The sequence below is a fragment of the Poecilia formosa genome, unplaced genomic scaffold (assembly GCF_000485575.1).
Source record: "Poecilia formosa unplaced genomic scaffold, Poecilia_formosa-5.1.2 Scaffold230, whole genome shotgun sequence".
Classification (NCBI taxonomy): domain Eukaryota; kingdom Metazoa; phylum Chordata; class Actinopteri; order Cyprinodontiformes; family Poeciliidae; genus Poecilia; species Poecilia formosa.
Window position 1 is genome coordinate 686,884 of NW_006800169.1, and position 15,757 is coordinate 702,640.

Sequence of the window (15,757 nt, forward strand, 5' to 3'; positions counted from 1 at the left end):
TTGTGATAAAAGGTTTCATATAGATATAAAACTGAATTAATTATCCATAATTCATGAAATATACTTAGCTGAAGCTAGAAATATCCTATATGCCCCAGTTTGAGTGGCTTTAGATGAACTGCCTCCTTCACACCCCCAAATATTATTATCCCTGTGTTGCAGTTTCCGCCCTTCCTCTAGTTCCCACCTTTCAAAGAAACGATTTAATAAACTTGTCTCTGCCATGTCATCCTGATAAATTTATGCTGCAGTACACTTGTTCCGCCAAAAGAAAACAAAAAAAACTTGTTCCGCCACAACGTGTTCTTCTGTTGCTCTCAGGAAGCAACAGAAGCAACAGCAGGGACTCTGGAAGTGAGTTATTTAAGTATTGGTCAAAAATTTAACAAACAAATAAATAAATCAACTTAAATTTATAACCAGAATGTTGTTCTTGTTATGACCAGAGATATCTTCTAGGTGATTACAGAAATATATTTGATAAATGGGAGTATCATATTCCACTGTGAGCAATCAAACGGCTTAGGGATAAGACGATCCACTTTGGAGGAGAAACGCCCTTTAAGGTTCCTGAAAAGCCCCAGAGGAAACCTGATTCAAGTAGAACTTCCGGTCATGATAACAAACCTAAAATAAATGTCAATCCCATGTGTTGGGAATGCCATAAATAGCCGAAAAATTCACAAACTCCCTAAAAACAGTTTAGATGAATATTCTGTTCTCCTGATTAAATATTCAATTTGAGAATATACGTTGGCACATAAAAAAATCTAATAAATTCTTAGTATTTCTACATTAATTAAAAAAAAGCAATAAAACTGGAGGTTGTAAAGATAAAGTCAATGTCACTGCTCCTTCAAGGGCGGATATGCAGTACTTCATAGGTGCCCTGCCTACAATTTCAAATGTTTGAAAATGGTGCAGGCAGCAGCCCACTAGCAGCAACGCTTCCCACAATGCACTCCCCGTTCATCAGCGGGAAACCAAAATGGCGAACGTGCTGGGGGAAAATGAGCCGTTTGTTATTTTCTAAGGAAGGCTCGAGCGCTGTGGATTTTCTGGGCACGCACTAGATATACATATTAGTCACGGCAGCAGCGGGAAAACAGCCTCGCGCCTTTTCAGCTTTTTCGTCTCGCGAGGCATTTGTAACAGCGGAGGTGACCGAATGAGGTATTGTTGTCATGTTTTCCTCTCGCTGCTTAAGGGGGGGTGTGGGTCCGACGGTGAATGACCTGGCCGGGGGAACTGCTTTGCATGTCGGCTGTTCGTACTATCAACATCATCTTGATTTTCATAGGAAAGACATTATGGCTTCCGTCATGCAGAATAAGTGCTAGATTTGCCTTTTACACTCTCTGGTGGTGGCGTTTTTTGTTCAGTCGTTATAGAGACAAAGGACTGAAGGGAAGCGGCTCAAGAAAGGAAAACTGTCCTTTAAAAAATATAAATCATTTAAGCAGAAGATAAAAACACAGAAAACATATTTGTAGTCAAACAAATTAAAAAGTGGTTAAAGGAAAATGTAAAATTTTAATTTTGGTCTTAATTATCTTATTGATATAATCAGCGCCCAAGCGTATATTTAATTGCCAATTAGCGCTAATTATGATCCTAATCACCAGTTGCATGTGCTCACTGAAAGAAGACTGGCTTTCCTCTTTGCTTTGTAAGCTTTGGAACAAAACAATGCACCCTTTTATTTTCAAAATCCCACAACATATTCTCAGGACTTCATATTTGTACGTGTCCCCAAACCAACCTGCTTCCACATTTTGGACACCTTTGCAGTGCTGATAACTGCATAGCCTTTTTTCAGCCTTTTGCAAATAAATCTTGTGTGCATGCATTTACAGTAACTAGTAACATAACCCTTTTTGGCACTACTATATGGTTTAGAATGAATCCTTGAGTATAAGTGTGCGCATGTCTTCTATTGTATTGTGTTTCGCTTCCTGTTTTCAGAGACTTGGGGGTTGTGGATCATCCTTCTCTCCGTCACAGAGCTCACCCCGAGCAGCAGACTGTGTCCCTGTCACCCTGTGGCCTCTCTGCTAGGGGGGAGTATGGGGAGGACGACATGTCTGCCAGGTTTACAGAGGGGCAGGATGTGTTGGCCAGGTGGTCTGATGGCTTGTTTTATTTGGGGACAGTCACAAAGGTTGGTGTGATGGAGGTGCTGCTTGGAATGTCTTACAAAAAAACAAGATTTTGTTGTCTTTTTTTTTTTTTTTTTGTTCTTCTTGTGTCTCCCAGAAACGTTCTAATCTCTCTTCTTTTTTTTTCTTCTTTTTCCAGATAGATCGGGAAAAGCAGCGTTGCTTTGTGGTTTTTGAGGACAGATCGAAGTCTTGGGTTCTTTGGAGCGATATTCAAACAGGTGAGCTCTCCCAGTTTCAGGGTCTGTATTTTGGTTCACTCATTTCTGTGTCTTTGAAGGAGAGTTGGCTTGCAGAAAATTAAAATGAAACACAAAGACATATATTATAGGGACAGAATTATTTAAAATGAACTTTTTTAAGCTTTACATCATGCTATAATGTAGTTCCCTCATCATAAACATCACTGGTTTGTTGCTTTAATTCTTTCATGCATCTCCAGTGGCAACCATTAACATTTGTAAAACACCTGGGTGGACCTAGTGCTGCCTCCCAAGAGGAGCCCTCTCCTGCAACTCCCCCATTCAGCTCCTTCAGACCAGTCAGCAGTAATTAGCAAATACCTGGTGGAGCTGTGCATCTGAGCTCAATTTAGGAGCTACTTCTCAGGGCAACGTCAGTAAAAAACGATGTTTAAGGGTTAATAGAGGAGTGACGACTTCCTGAAAACAGTTTCAGAAAGGGCAGGAGCTTTTAAAGGTGATAAATTACAAAGTAAAATTTCTTTTAAGCTATATTTGATGTAACAATTTATAACAACTGAAGGTAACCGTTGTTACTGTTACCTTCAGTAACAACCGTTACTGAAGGTATAGCACAATCAAGTAATGTGCTATACTTGATGTGCAATCAAGTATAGCACATTACTTGATTGTGCTATAAAATGGCACTATGTTCCTGGAAAATACATCTGCCCACCACAGTGACTGTAGATAAAACCTCCAACCTTTTGGTTCCATCTGCTGACAAAGGGTCAACAGAAATATGAAATGAATGGAGCCCACTGTTCTGCTGATGAACTCAGAAGTTGACCACCAATGTTATCAGGTCCTGATGTTATATTTGAATGTAATTACTGTTTTCCAAGCAGTAGACGAAACCTTGAAGATGATTCTGAAGCTTTATTTTACAAAACAAAATACATGAAAGTTAAATTTTTCCATTTCCGCTCATTTTAATAGATTTGTAGCATCACCCTCTGTGGTATATACTATCAGACGTCTTTAGTTCCTCTCTTTCCTTACAGTTAACGGTCCGCTGTATCAGTGCTGTAGCAGTAATCTCTCGTAATGAGAAAAAAAAAATCCTCTCAGGAAAGATAAGCAGAGAAAGTTAAGTCTGTCCTCTTCTGTCATGACTCAGCAGTTGAAACGATGTTCTTGCCTGATGACTTGTTTGAGTCTGTTTACGACGCATTATAGAAACAAAATCTGGAGCAAAGGATGTTAGAAATGGTAACCTAATTTGCTCTAAACTCTTGTTAGAAATGCAGGTTAGCAGTCATTCATAATGGGCTTTTTTGGGTGGTATTTTAGGAATGGAGTAAATATTTGGATACCCAAATACATTTTTAAGTCCATGTCTCTGCCGCTCATTCTCACTAGGCCAGTCACAATAAGCAATAAATTAATTAATCGCATAATAAATCATGACGAGCTCAATAATCTCTATTAGCATAAGTTTTTGTTCTTATAGATTCTCTCTCAACTAGTCCTTTTCTAAAAGACAATTTTGTTTTTTAAAAAGGAGACTTCATAATTCATATTATTCATTGTTTCTGATATTTTGTTTATTTATTTTGGATATTTAAAATGTCTTCCAGTTCCAGTGTTAAGTGTTCATTACAATTTAAAGTTCATTGAACTTTGAGAATGTGTTCTCGCATTGTTATGCCATTACCATTATATTTCTTGAAACAATATTATCACTTATCGCAATAACTCCTGGGACAATATATCGTCCAGTAAAATTTGTTACTCTGACAGACCTACCTCCCACCTTCCACTAAAGATGATATTTTTAAGGTTTGATTTTGAACATGTAAAATCAGCATTAAAGATTTCTTTATAAAACAGTATTACAACATTTCAACAGCTGCCCACAAAGCAGCTTTCAAAAAGTACTGTTTTTTTTTTTTTTTTTTTTTTTTTTTTTTTAATACTTCCAGTTCAGGCCTTTTTTCCCCTTTCTGTCTCTCCAACTTTCCCTTGCTGTTGAGCCTTACAGGCATTAGACAGAGAGCTAATCGCCATTATTTACTGTAAGCTACAACTTCAGCTCAGTGTCGTGCAGTGAGGTTCATGACTGGCGAGACTTGACACCTCTAGTCACATGTACAAATCCAATATAGAAACTTATATCTCAGTTTTGACCTTAACCGATTAAAGCTTTTAATTATGCTTCAATCAGTCCTGTTCAACAATATGACTGGTGGAAAACCAAAATCATATTTAAAATGCTGTAAATATCATGGTAAATAAATGTAATGCTGAAAGTGAATACAAGTGAGAAAACACTGTTCTTTCTTTTTAAAGCAGAAACGATTAATCGATTACTGAAATAATCACAATTAATATAGTAATCGATTAGACATTAGCTGTAGTATACAGACTCAAAAAATGTCATTCAGTCAAAAAAAAAATATATATATATTCAGAGTAGTGAAAAATTTACAAAACGGATACATTTTGCATTTAACATAAAAGATCTTAGTCTATAAATATGCGTTAGCCAAATTTCCTCAAGTGGTCCGGTTTTATCTCCACCCGGTCCAAATTCATTAAAGGAATGCTGTTGGTGCACTCTAGGCAATAAAATGTTTTTCTTATTTTTTAAAAATGATTTAATTATTTATTTGCATCTTTTAATTTATTTCTCTTAATGCATAAAAAATTTTAGTGTTTATACATGGGACGTGGCTTTTTTTTCTTTTTAAATCCGATGAATCGTCAGCATAATCAGCTGATTATTATTCTAATCATTAGTTTTAGTTCTAGTTTCTTGTAGTTTTGTCTGTGGGTTTGCAGAGGGCGTCCCAGCTGGACGCTAACGCCGTTTGGGGGCATGGAAAAGTTAGGAAACCTCCCTGTTGTAGGGAGTTCAGTCACAATCCTCAGTGAATTATTTTTATAACAGCTTCCTAATTAGTAAATATCTGTGGTGCTTGGTTTGTTTTTGCTCTTCTTTTTGCAAATCATTTCCTTATATTGACCATTTCTTTCCTTTTTAGGGGATGAAGAGGACAAGGCTGATGACGATGACGACATCGTGTGCTCCATATGTCAGGATGAGACCTCAGAGGAACCCAACGAGATCGTCATTTGTGACAAATGTGGTCAAGGTATGCTTTCAGTTTTTGCCTACATCTGAACAGATTCATGTGTAGAAACGAGAAGAGACAGTAGAGGCCTGTGTGTGGTGAAAGGTGAGCGTAAAGGTGATGCGTATTTCGGCAGACGTATGGAGTTATTTACATGACAGTAAATGTGTTTGTCATCCAGGCTACCATCAGATGTGTCACTCGCCCATCATTGATGCCGCCGTGATCGACTCTGATGACAAGTGGCTGTGCTCAGAATGTGAACTGGCTTCTTTCTCTGAGGTAGAATTTTAGAACAATGGATTACACAGATTTAATCCTTTTATTTCTTTAAACAGATGTAGGCCAATCTGTTTAAAGAAACAGTTGTATTTTCAACTAGAAATAGGTATTGCTGTTTAGTGTGTTCTCTGAAGGTCTTAATTTTGTACTTGAATTTATGTTTAGATGTATTTTTTTTTTTTTTCCTACATGCAGAAGGGGAGCATTCTCAAGAAGGAGGCATCTGCTAAGCTCTTTCCAAAGCAAGAACATCAGGAGCAGCATATGGAATTTCATCTCTCCTTCCCATACGCTCCAGAGGAATTGGTGTGGGATCAGGGCCACAAGACGAACATCCAGCAATGCTACTGCTACTGCGGAGGACCGGGGGAGTGAGTAGCACATGGCACTCTGCAAACATGTTAAAGAATTTTGCCAAATATGTTCCACAAATCATATGTTGCGTATTGTGTGTGTGTGTGTGTTTATTGGTAGCTGGTACCTGAAGATGCTGCAGTGTAACAGGTGTCGGCAGTGGTTCCATGAGGATTGCCTACATTGCTTACAGGCTCCACTGCTCAATGGAGATAGGTGCAAACACTTAACACTAAAGTCTAAAGTATGTGACATGGTTTAGATTGTTTGTTATATTCTGATTTAAAGATCTTACTAAATTATTCACATCTTAATATTTGTGAGTCATGAATTTTGTTGCAAAACACAATAATTAGAATTTAGTTCTATAATAAGGTTCCAAATCATTTTAGGATAATTTCTGAGGAAGGCAGAGGATACGTAGGCTTGTATACCAATAATGTAAAATATAATGTGAAATTGAATGTAAAGAAATCATCGGCTAAATGTTAAGGTGATACTTTCCTCCTGAAGATGCTGGATGATTGTAGCGATCCTGTGCGGTTCGTGTCAATGATGAGACGTTTTCTCATATTCAGGTTTTTCATCTTCGTCTGTTCAGTCTGCAGCGGTGGACCAGAGTTCCTCGACCGGCTGCCTCTCGACTGGTCAGTGAAAGTTAGGCTGTAGATAAACTGGAGTCTAATACTAAGGTTGCCTTTACATCTGCTGTCACAGATTTATACCTTAAAATGCCATTCTTTTTCTGACTGTGATAAAATGCATACGTCCTGGTATTTTCAGCGTACTATAAGAGCTACACTGAGCTTGCCACTTCTTTTTTTATTTATTTATTTTTTCCTTTTTTTTTTTAAGCTAAGACTGAACTAAAGTTTATCTGGTCAAAAATCTGTAACTTTTAATAAAAGTTAACAATTCTTTCTATACAGAGCTGTTGCATTCAAATAAATAAATGACCCCATGACATAAAAACAAAGTAAATGTAAGAAATAATATATTTTCTTAATAGGGAGGTCATTTTGGCAGTCAGTTGTTTTTTTTCCTCCTTTTGTCTTTTTTTTTTTGCCACAGCTGTCCCACATTGTCCTGATTTTACCTTTCAGTAAACCTAAGAAGGAAATAACTGACAGGAAACTGTAAAGGGTGTGAAAGAAAACACCGGCTTCAACTGTTTACCGAGGATCCATTTTAGCCTAGTGCTGATTTTTCAATGCTTATCTTAAATACTTGTGTAGTTTGTCAAAGTTATCTCCACCTACTGGCATAGTAGAGGTATTACAGCATCCCATACTATGGAGTTTTCTATTGAAATTCCACACATCATTCAGATAGCTAAAAAACAACAACCCTGAAATGACATTAGTAGTAGAGGAAATTGACCTGCATCATATATAAACTTTAATCAAAATCAATGCTTAACATATTTTTTTTCTCTAATATTGTAGGAAGGATATTGTTCATCTGTGCCTGTACAACCTGAGTGTGATTCAGAAGAAGAGGTATTTTGATTCTCAGATGCAGCTAATGCCTTACATTAATGACAACTGGGAGCTGCTGCAGCTGGGGAAGGTAAGAGACGCATGAAGCTGAGGGAAACATGTCTGCTCATTCTCCTGTTTTACTTTCTGACTTCATGTCATTGAGAACATGTTTTTCACTTTATTTGTTGTTGTAAAATGCAATGAGTCAACATGCGTTGTCAATTGACGCAATATAAATAAACTAAACTGGGTTGAAGTGGAGTGATGTACTTACTGTATTTTGAGACCAAATGTCTTAAAATCTTGATTTAATAAAGTCAGACAGGTTTCTGTCTTGAGGTATCCTTTAGCTAAAACAAAATCTAACAATGTCTTGTTAGAGCAAAATCTATCAAAAAATTTAGATTAGCAACTGTTGCTTGTGTTATAAAAGTTGTGCTGCAGATGTTGGTGGGCATAACTATAAATAATCTCCATAAATTCAATTTATGGCTTCTGAAATCTTTGGTTTACCTCTGTTTAGTTCTACTGATCAGATACTAAACACATCGGATTTTATCTTTCATCTATCGTCCACAGCTGGCCAACACACCAAGATCTGAGAGGTATGAAAAAGTTCTGGAAGCCTTAAACGACAACAGCTACATGTAAGTTTTCTCCTCACGTCTTTTTAACTTTAAATCACAAACTCGTGATTCTGCAGTCCAATAATAATCACATTCCTAACTTCTTCGCTTCTCCTGCCTTTTCCAGGTTCATGTCAGGGAAGGAGGTGAAGAAGAAGAAGCATTTGTTTCGCCTAAGAATCTTTTTCCCGCCTGCTCCTCCCAACTGTACTGAACCCACATACACGGTGATGGGGGAGCCTTTCCACGAGATCACCATAAAAGGATGCAAGCCCGCCAAAAGCTTCTCTGACATGAAGTAAGATGGAAAACCTTTCATTCGTCTGCGGGCATTCATATTCTGTGAAACAATTATTTAATGAATAAATTTTTAAGGAGGCGTGGCCAGTATGAGATTCTCACCACGAGTGGAAACGCCACAGTGTCTTGATACTTCCACAAAAATTGGATCAAACGTCAACAATCTTAGGTGCTTTTATGTAAAACAGAAAATCAACACTTACCTCCACTTCTGCTAAAAATAGTTGAACATTTCCTACCATTATGTATATTTTCTCTTTCATATTTATTATTTGGATTTTCATCTTTGGACCAATGTAAAATTTAAATGAAAATTTCCACTAAATTTGGTTGTTTTCAGGTACTTTTTGCTGGCACTTGAATTTTTTTTTCTTGTAGCAAAGTGAAAAATTTTGCATGTTACAGTTAGCCAGGTGAGGCTAATGTGCAACATGCATGTAAAGACAACTCTGGTTGCGCTGGTGCTTTCTTTAGCATCGTAAAAAGACGTTTTTAGACTGTGAGAAGCTATAATATTTTCATAAACTTCATACTACCAAACCAGCCAGCGCATATTCCCGACTGAACAAGTTGTTTTTTATTCAAGAATGTGTAAATCATAAACAAGGTCTTCGTTTTATGTCCCTTCACCATTTCATCCTTAATGCCTAACAGTCATGCTGACTTTATGCACAGCTGTCATAACTGTATCTGAAATGTTGGTGCTGTCACTGCAGGATCCCTGTTGCTTTAACCAATGGCATCGAAAAGAAGAAGAAGAAGAAAAAAAAGAAAAAGAGGAAGCAAGAAGCTCGCTGTCTGGAGACACTGGCGAAACCACAACGGTCCAACGAGCCATCCCTGGTGTGTGTGTGCGCGTGTGCGTGCATGTGTGTGGGTGTGTGCGTTTCTGTTATGTCATGTATGCATTAGTGAGCCTGAGCTGACTTACTGCTTTCTGCTGAGATCAACAGATGGTTTTACGTTGAGCTCACACGTTTATATATGAAGAAAACATGACGACTACCTGTAGACGCTGATGAATTTCTCTCCACTTTATCAGGAAATCAGAAAGCCGGACCCCCCTGCACTGGATCATTTGACCTCTGTTAAGTAAGTGATCGACTGCTTGTCTTGTTCTGTTCTTTGCTTGGGGAATTTTTGCGTGTTTTTTGGTGTTGAAACCTGACACATTAGTGGCGTCAAGTCTGTGTGTAGTGTAAACAGCACAGCATCATGCTGTGACGATGCTTTTCTGCAGCAGGGATAAGGTTAGTTGAAGGGGAAATTGGAATCTGTTAAAAAGAAGAATGGCCTAGTCAAAGTCCAAATCCAAAGAAAAGCTGTTTCATAACTCGATAATTGGTGTTCAGATTGCTCTTTATTGAAGATCGGCCTTGAGTCCCTCAGCTGAAGCCTGAATGTGATGCTTGAATGACTGAACAAAGCAGGTTCCTGTTACGGCTCAATAAACGACTGTTGGGCTTTTTGTGTGAAAAGCTGCTACAGACTCTCAGGAATTTAAACTAAAGGTTTAAATTCCTTTAAACCTTCAGCCTCTACAAACTGAAGAAACTTAGAAGAGAGGGACTTGAAGTCGTCCACTGCACTAGCTGCGTTTCCACTGACCGTATAATTGCACAAATTGGAATCACGGAAAAAAATGTGTGGAAATGGAAAAACGAAAATAAAAAAATAAAAAAGCTTAGTTTTTGTGCTATAATAAGGTGTTTTTTTTGCTGTATCGAAATTGGTGTATTTCACCAAAATGCAATGGAGACTCTTGTTTCACATTACATGAATTGTGATCAGCAACCGGATGTTACTGCTGGTGAGACAGGCGAAGAAAATGACAGGAAGTAACTGTAAGATGGCATGTTTTTTAATGATTTATGGCGTGAACAAAGTCTTTCATGCTAGATTTTAATTGCATTTCTTATTTGAAGAAATGTTGAAAGAAAGTGGCATAATCTAATTTAATCCAAGTCCCAACAAGGGTTTATTACCAGGTTTTATTGAAACTCTTGTTTGTTAAATTATCATAACACTATTTTGTGTGCAAACTTAGTTTTTCTCTGCTTTTTACACGTTTTCCTCTAATTGTTTTTCTGTCTGTGCAGCACCAGAAGTAGCAAGCCTCTGCTGTTATCTCCGTCTTCTGATGTGGAATCCATCGATGCCCTCAGCAGCTCAGAAACTACCTCAACAATCACTTCCAGACAGTCCAGGTTGGTATTTTATTAAGCTTGGATCTTCCCGGCAGAAACTCAAATACACAAAAGAACAATAAAATAAATGTTCTCATTTTATGGCGTTTTCTGTGACAGACCAGCAAAATGTAGCACAAAAAAAAGTGAAGTGGTGCATGGTTTGAGGAGTGTGGTTTGCATTTGTGCTTCACTTTGATGTCGCTAAATAAATTCCAGCACAACCAGCTACATTTAAAAGTCAGCTAGTTAGTAAAACCAGTCCCAATGTGTGTTTCATTTAATCTCGGCATAAATCCAGATTTTCTGTTAGGCCTCAGAGGTTACCATGCTGCACAGTGCTGAGTGCTGTCCACCCATTGTTTGCAGCCACAGCAGGAATACTGTCTTACAGAAAATTACATCTTTAACTTCTGTTCATACACATACACGTCACATTACAGCCACAAACTCCTATGGATTTTATGTGATGGCTGAAAACAAATCATGTTTTAAATGCCAATGGGTGGATTTGAAGTCAGGTCTTTGACTTTAAAAATCATTTATCATTTTCTTCCCTGTATTGTTATAAAAAGTCATTTAATCACTTTGAAGTTGGTGGTTTTCACGTGTTGGGAACAGAACGTGGCAAAGTTCAAGGGGTGTAAATACTTTTCCAAGACTTTGAGACAAGATGTCTGTGAAGAAAGCATTGGGATCATTCCATCTTTTATCATCGGCGCTAAGCCGCTGCTCTCCTCGACTGTTTCTGGGTCACCAGCAGAACTGCGACAGAAACAGACAGGAAGAAAACTTTGAGTAATGAGAATTTAAGGCAGCATGGTGCTTTTAATCGTCACAGACAAGCATTTATCTCAGTAGAGCTCTGCTGACACACTGGCACAAAAAATGGATGAATCATATTTGACACATAGGAGCATCACTCTATAGGGGGCGCCAAAACGATGATGGAAAAAACATTGGTCAACAGCCAAAATGTCGTCTGGGTTTTTCAACTGTTTTAGGGTCATTTTGATGAGCTGAATCCAAAAATCGCATTGGTTTTGCTCCATTAGATCAACTTTCTGAACTATGGAGCAACATGAGCATCAAAACTGATGACTTGTTCTCACATCTGGAGAATCTGGGATCAATGAGTGATGAGCAGGAGGAGATTCCATCAGGACAGAAAAGAGACGGAGAATTTTACACAATGAAGACGTGATGTTCAGTTCACATGTACTTATCCTTATCAGTGTTTGCAATTCAATTCACAGAAATCCAAGTTTGTAACATTTAGTTACATTTTACAAACCTTTTTTTGGATGAGGAGTATAATGGAAATGAACTGATAATGTCATCAATTTAGTCAGAAGATCTATTCCAATTGGTACAAAAACTTGATGTCATTTTTGGATTCAGAGGTGCAAAATAGTCCAAAATATTCAGTTGGAAAAACAAAGACAACTTCCAAAATATATATTTTTGTAACCAGTGTAATTTCTAGTCCTTTTTCTGTATTTAACAGCCGTTTTGTGCAAGTGTAAATATGATCAATAACACCTCTCTTTCTTTCTGTCGCTCACACAACACACACACACACGGATGCGTCCATACAAATGTACATAATTCCTCACAATGTCAAATAACTGTTTCTCAACAGTATCTATGTCTCCTGCAGATACAAAAACTAAATAATGGAAGAAAAATGTCAACATTGCTTTCTGAGAGCAGTTCTGCACAAAACATGGCAACAATCTTCTGACCAATCACACAACACTTTGCACAGAGCTCTGGAGAAACGGTCCAACCAGGGCCTGGTGTTTAGTTTGGCTCTTTGCGAACAAGTGATGTAGTTTTTGTCACGCGTCTACATCAATGAAAGTAGATTTCTGCACTTCAGATGAAGCCTGTTGGAGCCTTAAAGGCTCTTGCAGAACAGTCTCGTTTTCATTTAAATCATGTCGTCACATGAAGACTGAGAACTAAACACGGAGAGGCAGGAAAGAAAACTCTAAGGGCCATAAAACAGAAGAAAGAGAACCTGTAATGTGTCCGGATAAACCTCACAAAGTCTGTTAGTGGTTCTAAACTCTTATTGTTCCAATTTTCAGTGCAGTTTTTGCTGATGTCTCATCAAATAAAAAAAATAAATAAATACATTTTCTTTTGTGCTCTTCAGCCTGTATACTTCCAACAAGATGGCAACAGCCGCCTTCAACATGCCTTTCGCCTCTCCACCTTTAAAAAGGAAACGCGGGCGACCACGGCGAACCCCGAAGCCCCCCCGACCGGAACTGCCCCCTCCTCCTCGGCTCCCAGATGCAAGCGTCTCGGACACGGAGATGTTCGGCGCCCTGCCGGGGCTCCACCCCACAGACATAGTCCACGGCATGGACCCCAACACCCAGCTTTCCCACCTCAAGAGCTCCATCAGCAACTACTTCGGGGTGGCGGGCCGCCTGGCATGCGGGGAGAGGTATAAAGTCCTGGCCCGGCGGGTCACCATGGACGGCAAGGTGCAGTACCTGGTGGAGTGGGAAGGAGTCACTGCCTCGTAGCTCGATGGCTCAACCAGTTGTAACAAAGAGCTGACGGTGTGTATTCAGAGCGTTAGGTGGTTATATGCCCTGATCATCATGCATGCAAACACACACACACACACACACACACACACACACACACACACACACACACACAGAGGGTATGTTCTTCAACAGTGAAGCAGCACCAGAGAAGCTGGATCACTGGATCCTTCAGAGCAGTTTGATCTGAACTTCTTCCTTCCTGCTGCAGTTATTCAGGGGCAAATAATTCCTCTCTCCACTCTACCTGTAAACTTTGACTAATATTTCATGCATCTTGTTTTTTTTGTTTCTCCCCCTAAATATACTTGCTTGTTCTTCAAAAAGTTCAATAGTAAAAGAGGGGGAAAAAATCTCTATTTTCATTCTTTGATTCAACCATCAATAATTTTAACATTACATTTTTTCCTTTAACTCATTTTAAATATTTAGTTTTTTGTTTTTTCTCTCTCTCCCGTCTTGTACCTCTTGGTGTCTCATGCCAGCTCTGGTTTCCATTGTTTGTGAGCAGATCAGGAGGAACTCAGAAAACGAACGCGCTGCTGCAAATGTTTATTTTATATAAAACTATACCACAAACATGATTGTCATATTTTTATAGTGGTCTTTTGTTTACCGACGGAGATTTCGGTTGATTTTTTTACTTGCACATGCTGTGTTTTGTTAGAAAATCATCTCATTTGAACAAGCAAGAACTGCTCAGACAAGGCAGTATTTTTTTATTCAATATTTTTATATATTTCCTACTGAATAAAAATGTGCAGTTCTTTTTAAAGTGTTCTGATTGAAATTATGACTTCAGTTGAACAGACCTGAGTTTGGTCTAGTAAAAATTCATTATGCTAGGAATGTGATTTAATCAGTTTCTAACTTTATCTGCTGCTGCTTATGCAATTAAGGTTGCATAAATGAACAAATATTCTTCCATAGACAAAAATGTTTGTTTTTTTTTGTTACATTTTGGGCAGCCCACTCAGGACATACCACCAAACTTCACTCACACAGCCCAGCCGGTGTAACTAAGCCGATTTTGCGATGGATCACGTTATTTCTGTTGTTCATGTTGATTTCTCATAGCTTTTTGTCATTATTACACATATATAAGCTTATATTTTTTATGTTTACTGCTTGTTTTAAATTGGGTTTGAAAGAAGAATCCGCCTCACTGAAGAAATTGCTGTACGTCATTGCAAGAAGAAAACCTTTAGTTAGAACTGTTCTCTCTTTTGAGAGATGTTTCTGCCTGTTTAAACAGCACTTGCACGTCTCCTTGTTGGGGACGCAGTGAGTGGATTTAATGGCAACATGTTTCCATTACTGACTTGCTACAGGTTTTTTAAGCCAAAGAACGTCCCTGTAACGTCGTCTTTGTCTTTTTACTGGTTGACGTGTTACTAGTGAAGCAGTTTTTTTTTTTTTTTTTTGCTTGTTTTGTTTAGGGATAAATAAAAGTTGGTATTTCAAGCTGTTTTGCTAAACATGATTTTTTTTTTATTACTGATATTAACTGTATATGATTTTTTTCTAATAAAATTAAGATCATGACTGTAAATGATCTTGTCATTTGTAAATTGACAAGTTTTAGGTAGAAATGTGCTTTATCTCATTAGCCAAAAATAACGGTAACAAAATGCTTTATTTAATGTCCTTGAAAATGGCCGCTGTTCCGATTTCAGCTAAGCATCCCAGAACCTCATTCTGAATACTTTTGTTATTGTATTTTGCATTTCTGGGATTTAAGGCATTGGATTTGCTTTTGAAATCTAAAAACTCATGATTTTGACCTCGCTTTGAAAGGTTTCTGTATCATGTCCATGTTGAGAAATGTTTTCTGTCAAAAGCAACATTTTTACCTCAAGCTTTAATGTAATTTTGCTTTTTAATATTTTATGAAAAAGCAGAGGCTTCTGGAACAAGAGGCTTCCACTTGTTTCTGGAAAAACAAGTGATTAGTTTTTAGAAGTATGATTTTAAGAACATAAAATTTGGAGAGAGGGGTGGGACTCCCCTCCTTGGGTGTGAGCCATTTGTCATCTGGAGAGAAGAACAATGGGTGCACCCAATGTGGCTGATAGACATATTTGGGCTGAGGCAGTAAAGGGGATTTTGCAAGTGATTATTATAATCCCAGTGTCAGACAAGCATACATAGCATGAATAATTATATGTAAACAGATCTGAGTAGAAGTAATGGTGGAGCTGTGGTTTTGTGACACTGTGCTGTCTCTGGCTGGTGTACTGTTAAGGAATATCCATCCATCCATTTTCTTTACACCCTTGTCCCTTAGTGGAGTCGGGAGGGTTGCTGGTGCCCATCTCCAGCTAATGTTCCGGACGAGAGGCGGGGTCACCCTGGACAGGTCGCCAGTCTGTCGCAGACTGTTAAGGAATACTCCCTCAAAATAAACCTTTCACTCCTCCCCAATTTCTGCGTATAACTGTGTGACGGCGAAAGGAAAACGACTCGACCCCAACCCCAAGACGCGC

At 38.3% G+C, this 15,757-nt stretch overlaps 1 protein-coding gene across 1 annotated transcript; it reads left to right on the forward strand.

Moving 5' to 3' along the window:
• The first annotated feature begins 909 nt into the window (after positions 1-909).
• mtf2 (metal response element binding transcription factor 2) lies at positions 910-14,817 on the forward strand. Its single transcript, XM_007568748.2, has 15 exons — positions 910-1,173; positions 1,966-2,161; positions 2,299-2,380; positions 5,389-5,499; positions 5,660-5,760; positions 5,956-6,131; positions 6,235-6,330; positions 6,693-6,761; positions 7,560-7,683; positions 8,175-8,242; positions 8,349-8,519; positions 9,238-9,364; positions 9,564-9,613; positions 10,621-10,728; positions 12,869-14,817. The coding sequence occupies exons 1-15, from the start codon at positions 1,169-1,171 to the stop codon at positions 13,245-13,247; spliced, it is 1,863 nt and encodes a 620-aa protein (XP_007568810.1). The 5' UTR covers positions 910-1,168; the 3' UTR covers positions 13,248-14,817.
• Positions 14,818-15,757: the final 940 nt, after the last annotated feature.